Below are 21,341 nucleotides of genomic sequence, written 5' to 3' on the forward strand. Positions count from 1 at the left end.
TTTATATCTACTAGGCATATTATTTTCATATAGTCGTAAAAATACCAGAACCCTAAGGAAATGAAGAAAATAATGCCGTAAAAATTTACGACTTTTATATGCTCTTGTTTACATAGATGTACATACATCGACCCATGTGGGTAAGCATAAATGAAAACATTGTTGGGACAGGTCTCAATACTAGAAATATGTTGCTTAGTGTGGGTAAAGGGTGTAGTTATGCCCATTTGGGTGTATAGTAAACATGTTATGTGTAGAAATACGTGTTTTAGTACATATACACATATATATGGATATTTGAAATTTTTTGTAAATGTTGCGCCTCCTCTGTTTGCATAAACAATTTTGTGTATTTTAAAAAAATTTTTCAAAGTTGCAGGGTAAAACTGCTGCTATGAACATATGTATTAGTGCTCTTGGTATTCGACTAATCGACTAACCGAATAGGGCATTATTCGAATAATAATATTCGGTTTACAGTATTCGGATAGTTGTTGTTGTAGTAACGGTTATCTATGCCTGCCGGAAAGGAAAGCATAAATCTAATTGTCGTCGAGGTCATCTAACGGGAGGCCAAGGAAACGTGCTGTTTCGACGGGGTTGGACCAAAGTGAAAGGGGTGTTAGATGCGTAGGGTTCGTTGGGCATGCAAAAAGGTGGTTAGTGTCATGCGGGAACCATTAAGTAATGCCAAATAGTTTTTAACAATTTCAACTGGGCGTCTATTTTGATATAAGATATTTGACGTGGTGTCACAATGTTTCAAGCAATAGAGAAGGTCCTCTCTGATTCTGATAAAGTGGCTGGAATGCGGAAACTTTAAAAAATCAAAGGCTGTTTGGAATTCAAACAATTTTCATTTATTCGAATAATGACAGTATAACTATTCGAATAACCGCAGTAGAACGACTATTCGAATAGTCGTAACATTGCGACTAATCGAATAGTACTAACCGGTTAATATTCGTACCAATGATTACAAATCGGATATTCGAATAATCGCTTTTCGGGTTAATCGAATAAATTTTAAGAGCCCTGATATGTATGTATGCATCTACGGATTTACTATGGTTTTTTGACTGTCGTAATGAAACAACGAACCAAATACAGAGGAAATTTAAAATCCCATGTTAGCTGTTTGGTGTGTAGGTAGACGAACAGAAACTGCCTCGAAGTTCACATGCGACACTTTCCATTTACTTTACTTATTTGTAAACACTTCTGTACACTGTTGTGCAAAATATTAACTTAGTACTTTAGAATAGAATAGAATATATCGAACTTCTTCTTCTATCAATGGTTGGCATCTCCTCATATTCATTTGGTCTAAAGGTGGTTCCTAAACTACGTCATCCCAATATGGTCGGTACTTACAAATATACAAATATAGAACATTAATGAAGGTATTTTAATCGTGTCTTCAACATTGCACCTATAAATGTCGCAGTCGTCATTGTCTTCGTGAATATAATGCTTTAAATGCGCAATAATTCGTGTTGAGCATCTGGGATCTGTGAAAACCATCGTCACGTTGGGATTAATTTATCCGCTTGTTATATTCGGATTAATTATCGTGAGCAACACAGTTAGCATTCCGTCGAGTGTTATATACTCTCGCAACAAAAGTTGCTAAGAGAGTATTATAGTTTTGTCCACATAACGGTTGTTTGTAAGTCCTAAAACTAAACGAGCTAGATATAGAGTCATATATACCAAAGTGATCAGGGTGACGAGTAAAGTTCAAATCCGAATGTCTGTCTGTCCGTCCGTGCAAGCTGTAACTTGAGTAAAAATTGAGATATCTTAATGAAACTTGGAACACGTGTTCCTTGGCATCATAAGAAGGTTAAGTTCGAAGATGGCGATAACCAAAAAAACACATAAAGAGCTGCAACTAAGCCATAAATAAAGTTATGAAAATAAAATTTGGAACTTAGGATCGCATTAGGGAGGGGCACATTTGAATGTAATTTTTTTTGGAAAAGTGGGCGTGACCCCGCCCCCAAATAGGTTTTTTGTATATATCTTGCAAACCAATAAAGCTATATTAACGAAACTTTCTGCAGTCGTTTCTTTTAGCCATTTCCTTATACCGTCCAAAAATGAAAGAAATCAAACTTGATTCAGTTGTGGGAGAGGTCACAGGCTATGATTTTCTAAATACAATTTGTAAAGGATATACCAAGGTATAGAGAAAATATTGTATGGCATAAAGATCTTTCGCTTTCCTGTATATCCTCTACCAGATAAGACCTGAATCTTGTAATTAGATAACTTTGGAATTTTCATAAGAAATCTTTCTTAACTGTTTACTTTTTTCTCAACACTGTACAACATAATTTACATATAAATAACTTATACTAACTCATAGTATATATTTGTATGAACGTAAACGATGAAATAAATTTCTGTATCAAGAAACAATCTTGACAAATATATTTGAAGGGTAGAAAAAGATGAAAAAAGAAGGAAAACGTAAGCATTTATCGAGCAGACTAAAGCGCCGCTCGCTTTTTCACTAGCTACCAATAACCGAAGGAAAAACACTGCTTTGGCGAGTAGTACAGAGAAATTGATGTGCTCTTTTGCATGAATGCGTTAGACGAATGGGATGTGTGTATATTCCTACACAAATTTAGCTTGAGGTACAATTTTCCTTGTTGGCAGCAAGTGTGCGTCTTTGTGTGTGTATATTTAAGCCTAGTCAAGTCGATACGTTTTGAGTTACCGTTGATTCAGTTTTAGCACAGTTTTACATTGAACGCCTGTTGGCTTCTCCAACTGCTTTGATGCTGGCTTTGCACGAAAAGGGGATGTGGATGCGTGTGTGTGTGTGTGTGTAGGGATGTAGAGTACGACGCCAAATACAATAATCAAATTCAAATTGAGGTCATGATTGAAAAGACATTAAGGGAAGCTGGGTTGACTGGTTGCTTTGCCGTATGGTCGATTGGCTAACGCACCATTTGTTTGATTGGTTGTTCAATTCAGCTGTTGGTTGCCTGCTGCTCACTTGCCGGCTGATTGTATGGGTCCTAGCGGTTATGGGTATTCGATGGAAATGCAAAGGTATAGTGTTGATGGATGTGTGTGTGTGTGTGTACTCGTATGTAATCGGGAATTAAGCGTCCTTTTTCGTAGGTATGTATATATGTTGGATGGGCTTTATGAGTTTGGGCATTTGTATACTTTCGATCAAATAGAAAGAGAGAATGTCTAATATGAGTTTCCGATTTCAGTTGCCGCAAAACTTCAATTATGTAAAAGTACTAACGTAAAAGGTGTTTAAACTTTTTGCTATCCGAGACATTCTTTCTTTGGATAAGATCTCACACTTGATCTCACATTTTTCAAAGTAAAACGAAATTTCCAAGTGAAGCTGATGTTAAGTGGATCTAAAACTGTTCGAAGATTAGTATTCAGAATTAGAAAAACTCTGCGTGGAGAATTTCCGATCAAATAACGCTAATGGGAATTAAATTTTGGAAAAGGTATTTACTATCGTATACTGTAGACAAGTTTTAAATTGGCTTAATACTGAAAAATGGAAAATTTTCCACGCATACTCGTATATACATTTTTAAAGTGAAGTACATCGACGCAGTAGCGCTAGTCAGTCTTTAGCTGAACAAACTCCACCTTAAATCTGCTGCTGTACATGAGTATAAGTATGTATATCGTGCAAATATTTTTACAAAATATAATATTTTTGTATTTACCATAGATTTTGCATATGTAGCATGGAGTTTTATATTGCAAATATGTCATTTCGCTGTCATACTCCGCTTTTGAATTTTAAATATTAAAAAATTTCCAGTCGGATTTCATAAAGGAAACCTAATCAAATTTCAGAAATTTTTTCTGCAAATAACAGCAGCCAAACCAATTTCAATATTATTTTTAAAGGATTGTATGGTATGATTGCTATTGGCAACTCTAGCCACTGCGTATACGCAACTTTTTATATTTTAATGCCGCCTCGTGTATTTGGTGTGTGTGTATTTGTGTGCGCTTTTGCAATTTTATTACTTACCTTTTTCCCGTTACCGCACACACACACACTTTCGACATTCTGCACACAACCGAATTATTTGCCCGCTTTTCAAAGCGGGAATTCTGCTCGTTATTGGAATCATGTGATATTCTATTTATAGTGCAGAACAACTCGTGTAGCTGACTACATGCGTGTCATATATATACATTTGGCAAAGAAATAAGGTCAAGTAAATAGGCATACATATATAGAGCAGATATTTATATATACATATGGAGCACAAATATGGAGACACACACAAAACTGCTAAAGCGAAAATAGTACGGAAAGCATGAAAATTAAATTGCTGGTAATGCAAAAACAAAAAATAACCAAACCGAACTGAAACGAAAAGAAAACTAAAATGAAAATTGTACTGTGCGAAATGTCGTTGCGAAAACAAACACATAATGCGCAATGAATGTGGGTCTCTAAATCGGCGCACGAAAAAAGGATTATGCATAAGTAAAGCGTAAGCATCTTTGCGCAAATGTGTGAAACGAATTTTTAGCTGGTATTTGCTGTAAGCACGCATGCCAATGCAGCGCGCCGGCAGCGCTAGACCCGCACCATGCGTAAATGGTTACGCATGCCATATACATATATAGATACATACATACATATACCGTTCATTTGGGCAATTTAAATGACATTTAATCGAATGACTTTCTAACATTTCAAAAATGTGCCACAACACAAAAGTGCGAAATAATCGAAACGCGCATGAAAGGCAATTGAATGGTTGAATAAAAAGGGCAGCACTGCATAGGTCGCTAAGTAGGCACAATGCCTTTTTACATATACATATGTACATATGTATGTGTGTGCAAATAAGAGCTTATGTGTTAGGCTTTGAAAGGCCTTGGAGCGTTTTAAATTTAGCTTAAGCTTAAGCCAACTGTAAACGATTTTGTTGCTGCTTTTATCCACACTTACTTTCTTATAAGCTACATACAAACACAAACACACTCAATTTCTCATTTTCTCTTCCTTTTCATGTCGTTTACCTCATCCGATTTTGCTTTCACCTTAATAATTATATGCTTTACCATGCTTATGAATTTATGCAACCATCTATGTATTTTGCAGATTTAATTTGACAAATGTTGAGGAACCGCAATTTTCTCTGGAAAATCTCGATACACTGACATCGATGATGACACAGGAAAACAACTCATTGAAATTGCGCATTTATGCTTACAATCAGAAAGGCCGTAGTCCTTTGTATCTGCTTTCGGATTTCATTATTGGCTCGTCAGCATACAAGACAGGTGAGTGCTGGTTAACAAATGTCAATTGTTTGTTGTTGTTTCTATTAAATACTAGTACGTATGCAGAGTTGTTAAGTCAAGTCAAGTCAAAAGTCATGTGCTGTGTGTCAAAGCTTTTATTGATCGCTTAATATTTGTACGCATGAAAGACTTAAATGTCAATTGATTACTTACACATAAATATATTTATAATTGTATGTTGTGATTGTATTTTTGTTTTCGTACATATTAATTTATGCTATATAATTATAGTATAGTAGTACCGGATAACCTAAAAATATTATTTATATTATTTGCAAAATTTTCCTGCCTTTCTTATGAATGTAAAATACTTAGTCTTTAAATCTTGCAATAGTACTTCTCTCTAATACAACAAAGCTTCAAACATTAATCTCTAGTAATATCATATTTGATCTATAAAAGCTGAATTGACCTCCTACTTATTTCGTGTTGCTCTGACCAGGTGGTTCAGATAGGACATAATAGTGTGAGGGGATGCCAGTCCCTTTGGTGTCACAATGGGCCTTCCAAAGGCCTAGGTGCGTCAACAACTAAACCTATCCTAATCTAACCTATCTTAATACCGTAAGATAATATAATATATATAATTATAGCATAAAACCCAAAGTCAGAAGGCTGCTACTGCTGGGAAGCAGTTATATTTAATTAAATTTCTTTAGAGTTGCCACAAAGCAGAGGATCAGCGATTGAGTGTAATTGGGATGTATACAATGTGAAATAAAAACCAATATTTTCTCGAAAAAGTACGATTTCAGACCTACTTTTTTCGCTCAATTCCGCTAGTTTAAAATTTTACCTGAAAAATTGATATCTGAACCATTAATGCCCTACATTACAACATATTTAGAAATATCAATTTTTGTGGCCTTCAATATACTAGTAATTTAAGTTTTCAAAGCCACGAATAATCATTATACTTTCGGTTCGACCCTTGAGTAACCTAACTACTGACTAAGTAATGATTAAGGGTACTTGCACTTTTTTCTATGCGGATTTAAAGTTGCAGTTGCTTCTATTTGTCGGACAATTAATATTAATTAATTCATAATAAGAAGCATGTGTCGAACTAAAACCACTAAATATTTATAAAAAAAATTGATTACTTAGTAATTACTAATTGATTACTTAAATTACCCATTGCAAGATTTAAAGTGAATTTATTTTAATGATAATCTTTCATCAAATATTAATTTTAGAAGGACAGGTCAAACAGATAGCAAAGTTATGAAGATTAATTCGATCATTTAAATTATTGTGTGAAATTTTGTAGAGACTTTGATGTTTTCATGATCAAAGTCATAAACGTAAAATAATTGTGGGGATTATAGGTTTCGATTCGATCAAACTTGTCGAAATGTAAATATATTAAGATTTTCGATATTCATAATAAGATAATTCTGGAATCAGAAAATATCAAACTGACCTCTTCGAAAATTTTTCAAAAACACTTTTTTTGAAAGTCCGTTTCTTTGCTTAAAATACTACGTAAATTTTGTGCTTTCTAGACCAAATTTGCGGAAACAGAACTGATGTGTTATCGAAAAATCTTAAAAAGTAAAAACTTCGTATACAATTTCATTTAATACTCTTTTTATATAGCGTTTTTTTTTTGAAAACTACAATCATTGGCAACCCTAATTATGTACATCCTGCAATCCCGTAATCCTGTAATTGATTATTAATAGAAATATGTGTTGTGTGATATCCATCAAGTGCATGTACACTCTTTTTTGAACATATACACACAATAAAATAAGAAAAAAGCATGACCATTTAAAACAATAAATCAATTTTAATATTCATATTGTGCTGATCTCGTTTATTTATTTTTTTATGGTCTCCTTTCACCTGTTATTGAAATCAACAACGTATTATAAATGCATAAAAATGTCAACTGGATTTGCTTGAATTCCCGTTAAATGTACGTGCTTGGCGCATTAATGACGGGCACGACGGCCGCACTTATGAATTATTATATGTTGACATAAAACGGAAATCAAAATAAAATATAAAACATGCTACAAAACAACAACAACAACACAACGCATAAAATATGAAAAATAAATATGGCACAAATATAAAACGTAATATTGAAACAATGTGGGCATTAAAAATACAAACAAAATGGCTGAACTATGGACAACTGGAATACGAAATATGAAATGAAAAAAATATGTTTATAATTCTACAAATGTGCACAACACTGCGAAAATATCAACAACTTAAAAATGACCGACCGTCTGCTTGCAATTCAATACTGCGTCTGCACAATAAAAATAAATTTATTTGAACGTCAAAAAAAATATGAAAACGAAAAATGCAAAATAAAACCCAAAAACAAAAAAAAAAAATCATAAAAAACAACAAAAACAAATACAACAAATTTACGCCAAACTGGCGCATGTGTTTGTCGAAATCTCTAACTGTCAACGCATTGTCGTCTCGCAACGCTCGTGCCACAACAGATGAAGTATCCATTACGCTTTCGCCGGTGTTGGTTGGCAGTGGTCTTACCGTTGTCATCATTAGTTTGGCCATCATTGTGCGCATATTCATTGTAACATTTTTGCATAATTTGCGACGCAATCAGCAGCACAGCAGTAAACCTATAGCGACCGGTGTGGCAGCGCAGGCTGGTGATGTGCTCAAGGTAAGCGTCACGACGAGTTTGGTTGGTGTGGTTTGTTTGTTTGCTGTTCTTGCCTCGCTGAAAGTTGCCTTAGTAACATAGATATGCCGATAACGATATTCAATTCACTTTCATTTATCTTTTTCCATTTTCTCTGTACCAAAAAAAAAAAATAAAAATAAAAAAATTTAAAAATAAATAAAAATCATTTTAACGAGAAGTGCGGTGGCATGGAAAAACCGCGTTGGCAGCATACGGACATTAAAACTAAATCATCCGAAGATCTAGTGGAAGATGAACGAGATCCGGATGTTATACCATCGCAATATGGTGAGTGAAAATTAATGAGAAAATAGATTTAAAATTATATTTTAAAAGCTGACTGTAAGCAGGAGTTGACAGCGCGAATTTAAAATGCAGATTAGTCTAGGAGTCATGCGTATTTAGTATAAATAACTTATAATATAACGAAAAAATAATAATCTTAGTTTAGCATATTTTATATGGGAATCAAAATTGATTTTTGATTCTAATTCCGATTAAAATGGTTCTATATGTGTATATTAGCTAACAATATCGTTATTTCAGCGAATTGATTTAAAGATTTTGTTGTCATTATATGTATGTATGTAATTGGCGTAGAAAGCGTTTATCTGGTCTTTCCCACGGAGTGGAAGCCTTCCTCTTCCCTTCCTCTTCATCTGGCTGGCGGGTAGTACATCGAACGCTTTCAAAGCTGGAGCGTTTTCGTCCATTCGGACATGACCTAGCCGCTGTAGCCGCTGTCTTTTTATTCGCTGAAATAAGTCAGTGCTGTCCCTGTAGCGGAAGAAAATATTCCTTAAATAATTTGGGGAATGCTGCCGAGTTGACCATTCTTGGCGGAGACCGCTACAATTCGAAGAATCGAGTGTTTTAGGAAGGGCTCATAGTGTTAGGATATTAGGTCCACTGTACCATAATAAACGAATCGTTTGTTTTGAACTGTCCCGAAGTTGATTCTAGTCGTTGTATCTGGACACACCAGATTTTCAACAGAGTATTATATTTTGAATAAGTTAGTAAATAGTATCTTAAATCATTTCGGACCAACTTAAGATACGTTTCTAGACGGATCTATGGATTATGTATAAATGATATTAAGAGTGTATGCAGTCTTACTGTCAATTTGTATTAATACATTATATCGATAGGGTAGTTATCAACATCGATATTTCATATTGATTTGAAATATGCAACTTTAAATGCCCACAACATAATTTTTATCGTGTTTTGTCGATTTTATTGTTGCTATCAGTCATATTTGTTAAAAAAAAAATTTCGCAATAATGAAATTGGAATTCAATTTAATATTTGGTAAAAAAAGTAATTATTGCAATACTGGATAACTAGAATATTATGTGACACTGCGATTCAAATACAATTTCGTTAATAATAAATATTTTAATTTCTCTTTGAAATTGTCGTTTGGCTTTCTGCTTCATTTCATCAACGCTTAATAAATTGCAATATTCAACGCTCAACCAAATATGTTTGGCATGACAAACAATCCGCAAACCAACTGGCGAACTCTTCAAACTATCTACTATCAATTCGTCACACCAAAAACACCAATTGACCGACCGACCGAATAACTTCGACCACGCTTCGAATGTCGACCAACAAATAAATGCAATAAATTGCCATCAAACAGTTACGGCTGGCAATAGCAGTAGCGTCGGCGGTGGTGGCAGCAATGGAGGAAGTGGCAACGGCAGTAGCAACAGCGGTGGTGGCGGTGGCGGCAGCGGAAGTGGCAATGCTGGCAGTTCTGAGCTTCACTTCACACCAATAGCAGCCACAAAGTGGTCACCAAATTCCAAAGTGAGTAAGAAAATTAAAAAAAATATATATTTTTTTATTTTATATGAAAGTAATTTTACACCAATGTTATTCGCATACATAGCTATACATACATATATACACTTATATAAAAATAGCAGTGTTTGTGCACATATTTATACACTAAACGTCAACTTGAATTTGACGCTGTTTTATGTATATTTTGGTAGATAATTGATTAATACCGCCATCCTTATTCTTACCATAGACCTATACCATACCTTGATTTCTTAAACATCTTTTAATATATTTTGACCTCTACCTAAATGTTGGTGATTTTGCGATGGTTAACGTCGTTTTCATGGCTGATGGGTTAAATCAGATAAAAACCACATCTATTATCATATCAGAGTTATAGCTCTAAACTGCTTAAGGTGTGACGAGTCTATACCAAACAGCTTCAGTCGTCATAAAAATTGGATACAACTAGATAGAAATTGGATACATCTCTAGATATCCTTATGTAATAGCTGAAAAATGGGTAAATCCGCCTACTTCAGATATTACAACATTTGAAATTCCATCTATGAAAATATCGAAATATAATATACATAAATAAGTTATGGTCAGACAGTTCTGATCTGAAAATGGTCGATCTCAGATTATACCGTTTTAACCGCGCAAATACTGCGAGGTGTAAAAAATATCTTAACTAGCTATACAAACATTTCATGTAAATAAACGTGCAGATTTTGATATCGGTTAATGAGTAACAAGTAAGTATGAAAATATGTCAAGTACAGCTACTATAACGTCTATACTTAATTGAAAGTTGAGTACACTCAGTCCTTTTTTTACGCGATCTCTTTTTACGCTATTTCACTTTAACGTTACGGTTATTTTTGCAGCGCAAATTCCTTTTTTACGCGAATTTCTCACTTTAACGCGATTGCTTTTTTTCATTTTTTGCTTGTTTACATATTTTTACGCGTAATAATTTTTGAATATAATACGGGGAAGTCCCAACAAAAAAATTTTATTCTATGTGTATCAATTATTGCAAATCTAGTTGTAATGTATTTAGTTAGCGGCCGGTGCTGTTGTTTGGGTAAGACTTTAAAATATATCTATAATTTTGTAATAAAAATAATCAAAAAATTTCATAAGGAATTTTAATTTTTGCTGGCTTTACAATGGAAGCTAATTCCGGAAAAAATAAGGAACGCAAAGGCATTTCTTTAGAAACAAAAATATAAGTTTTGGACTATCTAGAGCAGGGAGCTGGCCCAACAATTGTAAGGAAGAGGCGAGTCCAAGCCAAGTGAATCTACAGTGCGGACAATAAAAAAAATGAAAATGCAATTAGAAAATCTGTAGTTTCCGACAAAAATGTAAATGCGAAGAAAACTTCATTCTCAAGAAATTTTTTTATTGAAGAAATGGAAAACCTATTAACAATTGAATTGAGGATTTCAACCAGAATCGAATCCCAGTTGATACTATAGGAATAAAACAAAAAGCTCTATGTATTTTTAATCGATTAACATCGAACCAAGAAAACAAAAACGAATTTTCAGATAGTGGTGGATGGTTTTCGAAGTTTATTGAAAGACATAATTTTCATAATTTAAAAACTAAGGGTGAAATTGCTTCAGTTGATAGTAAAGCTGCGCAGGACTATCCACCAAAGTTATTAAAAATTTTTCAAGAAGGTGGTTACACGCCAGACCAATTTTTTTGCGGATGAAACCGGCCTATCTTGGAACAGGTTACCAAAACGAACCCAAAATCCTCTGGTGGCTACAAAGCTGCAAAAGACCGTGTAACGTTTTTATTATGTAGCAATGCTTCTGGTGGCCGCATGATTAAACCGCTGTTAGTAAACAAAAGTGTCAGGCCGCGAGCACTAAAGGGCTCAGATTTAAAACATTAACGTGTTCACTGGATGGCCAATAAAAAAGCCTAGGTAACTGGAAATATATTTCAAGAATGGTTTCCTAAATGCGGTTTTTTCATTAAATCTACCTATTTTCTATTTTCGTCTCTTTTATATATGGTTTTTGTTTTGTATTTGTTAGCTCAGGTGGTGGAGTACGGTGTGCTTCGTTTCGTATTTGTGGTTGGCCGTGGGGAAATAGAGGGCGCAATTGATTCCACACAAAGTAATCCAAAAAAAGAAGATCAAATATTCTTATAATAATTATAATTTTATTAAATTAATTGGAATTACACTTACCACGTCTGGATCGGTTGAGATGTCGCAAAGGAAGCGAGAAGTAAGAAGAAGCAAAGCAAGAGCGCAACTTCAAATATTTAGTTGCGTTCGAATTAGACTTCGAAAAAGCTTCGAAGTAGTGATCTCTCTTCCGACACAGACGTGGCAGTGAAATTAGGCGGGGGCGGCGTCAACATTCCGCTCGCCTTGCAGTATTACTGCAAATGCAGTTTACAATTAATTAATTATTACTTAAAACTAACATGCGACTGGCTCCTGTACTTCCTCTGGCAAGCGATGCATTTCTTGCAGATGGGGTGGCCGACGAGACGAATCGAGTCTGGTTCGGTCCGGGAAATGCCGCTGAGACAAATGGAGTCTTAGACGATCATTGCCATGCCACCAAACTGCATAGAAATTACCACATTCCGAGGTCGGTGAGACGACTCGAGTCTAACTCGATCCTGGGTAAATGGTAAATGTCAGAGGCGTAGGTAGCCAGTGCATTTTATTGGGCCGATATTATACGACGCCGGATATTACATATCCCAGCGTCGTATTTTGGGCGACGAGTTGTCCCACTGTCGCTGGTTGTAACCCTGGCAGTATGAGCCGGGAGTAGATGTCCCCTCCTAAAATTACCTCGACTGGCGCTGACTTGTAGAAGTCGTAGTCTGCGAGTCTTAGGTTCTGGAAGTGTTGAAGTGTGTGGTCTTCCAGAGACCTTACTGGCGTCGGTGGTAGTTGATGACGTTGTATTTGTGCAGTTACGGGGGTCCGGGTAATGTCGCTGAGACGAATCGAGTCTCAGTCGATCGTTACCATGCCGCCAATCCGAATAGAAGTTACCAGCACGCCGAAGTCGGCGAGACGAATCGAGTCTGGCTCAATCCTGGGCGTGTGGTATGCGGGAGAGGCACCGTTGGTCAGAGCTTTCCCTTGGTTGCATGACTGATGACGTCGGTTGACATGGTTGTGAAGGTATCGAATCCGCCGTAGCGATGGTTTCCTCTTCCATTTCCGCTGCCTCTAGCTCGACTTGTTGTGCCCATGTTAAGTCTACGACATCCTCGTCTAGTTCTTCAGCATCTGAACTAATACCATGGAGCATTGTATGGTGAGGGCTGCCGCAATGTTTACAGCGTATTACACTGTCGCACTCATCCTTTGAGTGGTTCGAGGCAAGGCAGTTGCTGCAGTAGCGGTATATTAAGGTTGTCCTCAGCCTAATTTCTGGGGACATCTGGCGAAATTTTGGGCACCAGCGAAGAAGGTGACTTTCTATGCAAAAAGGGCAATTGATGGTCGTCATTTTCAATAATTTCTTGAATGAAAAGAAAATTATTAAGGTGTTAAAAAGTTAACATTTATTGGGTAAAATGACATTTTTTGTGATAGGCTTACAAATTAAGCCGCGTTGTGTTTTGATGTCCACAACTTGAACTCGTTGGTCCATCCCTGGATATATTTTGGTGATCCTGCCTAATCTCCATTCATTTGGAGGTAAATTTTTATCACGAACTACCACTAGGTCGTTTACTTGGACGTTCTGTTGGGAATGTTTCCATTTCTTTCGTTTCTGTTTCAGTGCAATATGACGAGATGCTCCAAAAGTAGTTTCTGCTGGAATAACTTTGAATGGGAGTGAAACAATGTAACGCGCTTCGCTGTTTCTAATGGTTGTTTTTGAATATAACCTGTCACAATATTGTTCTTCTACAGTGAAAAATGGTTTTTTAGGTATTTCTTCTAGTTCCTGGAATTTGGAAAGCTGATTATCTAAAGATACCTCGTTGAAATATGTGACGTAAGTCGGTTTATTCTTTGTTTCTTCGGAGGGAACAGAACCTGTTAAAATCCAGCCGAACACTGTACGTTGGGCAATGAGGGAACCGAAGATCTTTGATTTTACCCCGTTTAATATGATTTTCGGGTAGATATCCCCTCCGATCAACAAGTCAACCTTTTGACTCGTATGGAAATTATTATCCGCTAAGGGGATATTGGGTAACCTTTTAACAATTGAAGGGTTGATTGATATGGAAGGAAGCAGTCCAGTCAGTTTTGGTAGTACCAACGCTTCCGCTTCTAATTTTAAACCTTTGTTACGGGGCGAGCCAATGGTGATTGAGCATACCGTTTGAACTCGTCCCGACACGGTATTATTCAATCCCGAAACTCGTGCGCTGACCTTCCTGCTTGTCAGATTTAAGCGTTTTTGCAAACTGTTGGTAATGAATGTTCCTTCAGATCCCGAATCGATCAGGGCTCTGACAGTGAAGGTGTTTTCGTTGTGACATATAGTCACCATAGCTGTACCTAAGAGCATGCTTTGACTGGTCGGCACATTTGATACTTTGGCCTTAATGGAGGCCATATGAGATTTAGTGGAAATCTCAGTAGGGTCTGTGCTGGCGGGTGACTGAGCTATTTCCTCACTCTGATCCCGGTGAATCATAGTGTGATGTCTCTGTTTGCATTTAGCACAATTAAACATGCTTTTACAATCTTTGACTTCATGTGTGTCCGATAAACAGTTTAAGCAGACGTGAAGTTTTCTGACCGCATTTAACCTTGCGTTAGGCTGCATCTCTATAAATCTTTGACAAGATTTTAAAATGTGCGCTTGAGATGAGCAAAGTTTACATTTAAGACTGTTTGTCTTGACGTGATGGGAATTTATGGGTTTGGACCCTGTCCTTGATTGCAAGGTTGGTGTCCGACCTTCACCATCAGCCGACTGAACCTTGGGTTGAGTAATCGACTCGCCTTTGAGGTTTGATACCCTCTCTAGCGTTTTAACCCGTTTGGTTAGAAATTTGTCTAACTCAACCCATTTTGGAATCTCTGAATCCGAATCCAGAGATTGTTCCCAAAGCGACAGTGTATAGTCAGGCAATCGGATAGAACACAAATACGTAAATAAGGCATCCCAGCTATCTATATTGATGCCATGTATTTGTAAAGCTGAAATGCAGCTATTTATCTCCCGCTGTAAATTTCTGAGTTCGGCCTCAGATTCAGTTGAAATGTGCGGAAGCTTGAATAATAAATTTAATTGTGTATTGACAAGAACTCGCTTGTTTTCATATCTACACAACAAATTATTCCAAGCCAATGCGAATCCATCATTCGTCAGAGGCGCTTTCGAAACGATAGCTTTCGCCTCACCTCGGGTTTTTTGATTCAGGTGGAATAACTTTTCGACTGGGGATAACCTCGAGTTGTTCCCATAAATTGCGGCAAATAGATCCCTAAATGAGGGCCATTGCAACACATCGCCATGAAATATTTCTGTATCACATGGCGGTAAGTTGAGGGAATACCTCACGGGTTCTGCCGTTTGTTGCAACCGTTCAGGTTGAATTATTGTAGAATTTGAACTTGGGCTTTGGTTGAACCCCGTGAGGTTGTGCATGTGTTCGCCCATCAAGGCCGCACAACACACATATGCGTGGTAACTGTTGGTATATTTAAGTTTTATGTCCTCAACTGTTTTTGTATCGGAAGCATCCACCTTTGGCAAACACAACTTGTATTCCGACTTTACCTCTGCCCACAGAGATTTCAGTTCGGCTTGTTGTACTTCAAGAGAGTAGGCACTTTGGTTGTTTGCAGTTGGAGCAAAAGACTCCTCAAACTCCAGTATAGCGTCTGCAGCTATCATAAAGGCCTTGATGGATTCCATTGTATCAGACAATTTAACCGAAACTGCAAATATGTTGCGCAAAATCGTTTCTAAAAATTTGATTTAAATTTGAAAAAAAAATTGCAAATATGTTGCAATAAGTTTAAAAGTTACAGTACCAATCACGGAAAACTGCAAACTGAATTAACGCGTTGTTCAGTTGTGAAACGTTTAAATTTTTCGTAATAAAAAAATAATGAATTCAATAAAAAAATATTTTTTTTTTTTATATATGTATATACACTATCACAAATTGATTAGTGCAGAAACAATCAACTACGTTTCGTTAAAATTTGTTTGAAAAGTGCTTGCTGGGTAATCGTCCCAATGCACTTGCACGCCTAGTATTCGTATAAGTACACAAACAAAGATTGATGTGTGCTTAGTCACTCTTTATTTAAATCAAATTACAAAGAGAATTTCACAAGTACTTATTTCAATTCTATCACTTGCACTTTGGCTTATGGGGTTATCTCCGCACTAATGCAATGTCCCTTTTGTTGCTGTCCTTTGGCTCTGCCTGCCTTTGCTGCCGGCCTTCTGTGATGGCTGCTGCGCTGCTTTGCCTTTGATTGCGTCGCTCACTTCAACGCTGTTTGGGCTATGTGCTTTTTGTTCTTTTTTTGTTTTACTTTTCACTTATCACTCGCGAAACTGCAGCTGCGGTATTGCTGCTTGCCTATATTGCTATTCGAACAATATGAAAAGGCAGATTTGAGCGACTAGACTCAAATTAACTACACAAAAGGACCGAGAGAGATTTGTAACGAGAGCGTTACTGCAGCTACTGTATTGCTGCTTGCCTTTATTGCTATTCGAGCAATATATGGAAAGGCAGAGTTGAGCGACTAGACTCAAATTAGCAAGACGAAAACCGATAGAGATTTGTTGACGCTCCAGACGTTGTTTGTGCGTCCAAGAAAATTAAATTTCGAATAACAGATATTGTTAGAATATATAAAGTGATTTAAATGACGAGTGCAAGGCGAGGTGTATTTATTGTTGTACTTAAACGAAGTACAATACAACCTGCAGTGTGCGAGTTTTTGTTGGTAGAGCGCCAAAAATAAGTTTCGGTCTCTACTTCACACCGCACAATTAGTTTTGTACATACATAAATTATGTTCAAATTTACTAATTTATTGCCTTATAGCTTGCAGAGCACAAGTCCAAAATATGTTTGGCTGTAACCTTGCGTGTTACTAATTCAGGCGAATCAATGCACTTTTCACTTTAAAAAATTCAACTTGTTACCTGTTATCCGGCTCGAAGGACCAATGTTAGCTCAGGTGGTGGAGTACGGTGTGCACGTCTGGATCGGTTGAGATGTCGCAAAGGAAGTGAGAAGTAAGAAGAAGCAAAGCAAGAGCGCAACTTCAAATATTTAGTTGCGTTCGAATTAGACTTCGAAAAAGCTTCGAAGTAGTGATCTCTCTTCCGACACAGACGTGGCAGTGAAATTAGGCGGGGGCGGCGTCAACAGTATTTTTTATTTTGTTATGAATGAATAAATCATAAGTCTGAAATTTGAAACTTATTGTATTGTTTTTGAATATTTTTTTGCGCGTATATTTTGTTATACGCGATATTTTTTATATTAGGAACCAATTCGTCAGTTAATATTGGAAAACTAACCATTTTTACGCGATTTTTTTTTACGCGATTAGTGGCAGAACCAATTTAGATTATTCAGTTCATTGATAAATAGTACTTGCTGCAAAAGTATTATAGCTTTGTCCACATAACGGTTGTTTGTAAGTCCTAAAACTAAAGGAGTTAGATATATGGTTATACATATATACCAAAGTGATCAGGGTGACGAGTAAAGTTCAAATCCGAATGTCTGTCTGTCCGTCCGTCCGTCCGTCTGTCCGTCCGTACAAGATGTAACCTCGACAGATTTCAGTGAAATTCGGTGTATAATATTTTCTTGAAACCCTGATGACACTGGTGGAATATGGGCGAAATCGGTTCACAACTACGCCTACTTCCCAAATAACTCAATTTTGAATCCTTCTGATTCGTTCACTAAAACTTTACACAAATACTGTATTTGAGCTGTAACATCACTTGTGGAAAACTTGTCAAAATCGAACCATGACTTTTCAAGGCCCCTGATATCAAACATGAAGAACTCAGTGCCTAAGGGTAATTATTCACCGAAAATATAGGTACATCTCTAAATAAATTGCGAGAGTATAAAATGTTCGATTGCAACCGAACTTAGCCTTTCCTTACTTGTTTTTGTTGAGTATTGTTTGGAATTTCATCATGGAAAAACTTACGTCTGAACAACATTTACAAACAAATTTACTTTGTTACGAAAATTCACTCTCTGTAAAGATCTTCGAGCTTATTTCTGTTCAGAGATGAGGCCCATTTCTGGCTGAATAGGTATGTAAACAAGTAAAATTGGCGCATTTGGGACGAAAACCAACCTGTAGAGATTCATAAGCTGCCATTTCATCCAGAAAAAGCAACTGTTTGGTGTGGTTTGTGGGAAGGTGGAATCATATGTCTTCAAAAATGATGCCGGTGAGAACCAACCCGTCAATGGCGAGCAATATTGCGTAGTGATAACCGACTATTTGATGCCTGAAATTGAAGTTCGTGATATCGACGACATTTGGTTTCAACAAGACTGCGCCACTTCGCACACATCGCATCATTCAATGCGAGATTATTTAGAGAACACTTCGGTGAGCAGATGATTTGTCGTTTAGGGCCGGCCTATTGGCTACCCAGATCGTGTGATATCACACCTTTAGACTTTTTCCTGTGAGGCGGACAATGCCTCTTCGATTCAGGCCTTGCAGCAAAACACCACGCGTGTCATTCGCTAGTTACCAGTCGAAATTCTCGAACGGGTCATTAAAAATACAAACCCACTAAATTTGAAAATTTCTGTGTTTTTTTAAGTAGGGAACCTCGAAATGGATCACCTTAAGACTAATATGATGTAGATAGTGATTTATATTGATATGCCGATTTTAATATAAATACTTAAGAGTTTCTTGAGGGTGCAGTAAGAAGCTAAGTGAGCCTGACCAGTATTATATATTAATATGATACCATTTATGATTGTTGGTCAACCAGATTTTTTTATCCGAACATTTTATCTCGTAAGGATTGTAATCTTCGAGTGTACTGAATGTTCAACTACATCCGAAAAATTCAAGGATCCATTCAACGAATATATTATAGATTTCGGTTAACAGCTTAAGGAATTACACATTTAAAAGTAATAAAGTTTTTCATTGACTATTATTATACTTTACTAAAGACTATTATAATATAAGAAAATTACCAATAAATTCCTTTATTGCGCTAAAGGAGCTTCATTGGCGGCTGCATGATGCCGCCATTACAAACAAACAATTAGCTGCACTTCACTGTTGATTTGATTGAATTTAAGTGGTTCTCTCGCATTTTGCTTACTAAACACATTTTTCTTCTCTTCTGCTCTTTTCCAATTTATTTTTATGGCGTTTATTGCCGCTGCTGCTGTACATCTGTATGCCGCTTGGATAACTAAATGACTAACTACCACTCGTTACTCGCCGCTACAAATCTACTTGGCGCTACGTACTGCATTGTTGGACAACAACAACATAACTAACGGTTGCCTATATCCGCTATCGAATGAATTACACGAACACATTTGAACGTACAAACACACGCTGACACAATTTCCTGTGCACTGCAACTGACTTATTTGCACATTTGACATACTAACACTTTGACGATTAACAATGCCCACGGTGAATATACGCGCACCATATCCGGCTACCATGACTGCATCCACTTTATCACCGTGTCGCTTTGTTTCCCGTTGGATTTTTGTCCATCTCGTGTGCACGTGTCTGTCAGCAGCATCTTCCTACAACCGCATATGACAACATCACGCAGCTCGTCGCTGCTAATCAAATCACTGCACGTACAACACATCCACTCTCGGGCACAACTGCAGATCCCAATGGCAGCAGCAGCAGTAGTGTCCTAGTCAATGCAGTGGACACTGGCTTACTGCATCACCAGCAACAACAACAGCAGCTACTGAACACAAAAGCAGCAGGAGCAGGCGCTGGAGCTGGTGCAGCAACGGTTGTCACTGCGACCCATTCAGCGAATGGCCTAAATGAGGCACTAATCGGTTCACCCACCGCCGCATACAATGCCACCCACCACCAGCAACAGCAGCAGTTACATGGCCCTGGCGGTGGCGGCACGCTACCACCCGGTTTGGGGAGCGGCAGCGGTTACTTACTCAGCAGTCTCATCAATAGTAATGAGAGTTGCAATAGCAACGGCAGCATCAGTGGCAGCAATGGTGGACTGCATCATAATGTAGTTGGCGGCACTATAGGTCGTGCAACAATGCTGCATCACCACCAACAGCAACAACAACAACAGCAACAGTCACACCATCCGCTACCAGTGCCACATCCACTTGCATACAACACGCTGGCCGGCACAACGGGTGTGAATGCCAGTGGACGCCACCATCACAGCGGAGCATTGCCATCGATGTTGCTCACCTCGCAGACTTCGGCGTCGTTGAGTGGCATCGGGCTGCTACTGAACGCCAGCAATAATAATAGCAGTAGTAGTGGTGGCGCCAGCGGTCTAGGACTGAGTATGACGGGCGCGGTATCGGCATCGGCGGCCTCAACAGCAACGACGTCCTGCAATTCGTCCAGCGACTTGGATGACAACATAAATATAAATGCCATCAAGGATTGCTTAATGACACAGCGTGTGCCCGAAAGCTGCGTCTGAGCTGGCAATTTATGCAGTGCGCCGTCAAAGGCACCAGCCAAGTGCTACAAGTACTATGAGGCGCAGAGTGTTGTCAAAGTTGTACGGACAGTCGTCGCAAAGTGGTATATATGTGTATAAATGTGTGCGGCGCTCAAGTGGTTGGTTGGTATGTATTGAGAAAAGAAAAATCGAAAATGTACGAAATGTGTAGTGAAGTAGCTGACAAAGTAAAAGTGCATGAAAATTTGTAATGAAATAAGTAAGGTATGTATAGCCCTAAGTCCATACCAATATATATAAATATATATGTATAAAGGTGAAAAAAAACAGCAACAAGTTGCGCCATAAAACTATATTGGCTAAGTGGCTCTGAGCTGCTGTCTACTTCAGTACGTCCTTGACAAATTGTATTAGGCATTAAGTACAGTTAGATTGATGAGCGAGTAAAAAGTTTTCGTGTAATTAGCACAAGTGCTAAGCGTGACGTTGCAGCATCCAGTGAGTGCTAACGATAAATTCTTGCAGACGCATGATTAAGTGGAGTTAGCAGTTTCATTTTTCAAAATTGTATAAAAACTTAAACTGTCTAATGATCGACGCTGATAAATGTGCACCAATCACAGTGTCCTTTATTGTTCGTTCGTTTGCTACATTCTGTCTTAGTTTATTCATAGCCTACAGAAAGTTTCTTTCAATTTAACTTTTTCTGAAGAGAAGAGAAAGCAACTTCTTTGAACATGAAGCGTGGAGTGGAAAATTGTCATAGCTGGACTAAATGATTTGGGAAAATGAAGTTCCTCCGGCATGAAAATCTCCGTTTCCAAATTTCATATTAAATATTTTTTATTGTGTTGACTTGATGGATAATACTATAATATTTGCAGCTTTATCATCCGCAAAAT

General features: G+C 37.4%; 2 protein-coding genes across 2 annotated transcripts in view; one reads left to right on the forward strand and one right to left on the reverse strand.

Annotated features, from left to right (window-relative positions):
• Positions 1-20,742, forward strand: part of LOC105216874 (neural cell adhesion molecule 1-A) — a 112,809-nt gene extending 92,067 nt beyond the window's left edge. The window contains exons 15-19 of the mRNA XM_029043243.2: positions 5,123-5,304; positions 7,791-7,975; positions 8,176-8,284; positions 9,648-9,817; positions 19,552-20,742. Coding sequence (XP_028899076.1) covers positions 5,123-5,304; positions 7,791-7,975; positions 8,176-8,284; positions 9,648-9,817; positions 19,552-20,457 — 1,552 coding nt within the window. The 3' untranslated portion in view covers positions 20,458-20,742. The remainder of the gene's footprint in view (positions 1-5,122; positions 5,305-7,790; positions 7,976-8,175; positions 8,285-9,647; positions 9,818-19,551) is intronic.
• On the reverse strand, positions 11,962-15,694 carry LOC128920197 (uncharacterized). The gene is made up of 2 exons (XM_054226900.1): positions 13,395-15,694; positions 11,962-13,314 (listed from the first exon to the last, which is right to left on the reverse strand). Coding segments are annotated over exons 1-2 (2,286 nt in total). The 5' UTR covers positions 15,679-15,694; the 3' UTR covers positions 11,962-13,312.
• Positions 20,743-21,341: the final 599 nt, after the last annotated feature.

This window comes from Zeugodacus cucurbitae, chromosome 3, assembly GCF_028554725.1.
Source record: "Zeugodacus cucurbitae isolate PBARC_wt_2022May chromosome 3, idZeuCucr1.2, whole genome shotgun sequence".
In the NCBI taxonomy this organism is placed as follows: domain Eukaryota; kingdom Metazoa; phylum Arthropoda; class Insecta; order Diptera; family Tephritidae; genus Zeugodacus; species Zeugodacus cucurbitae.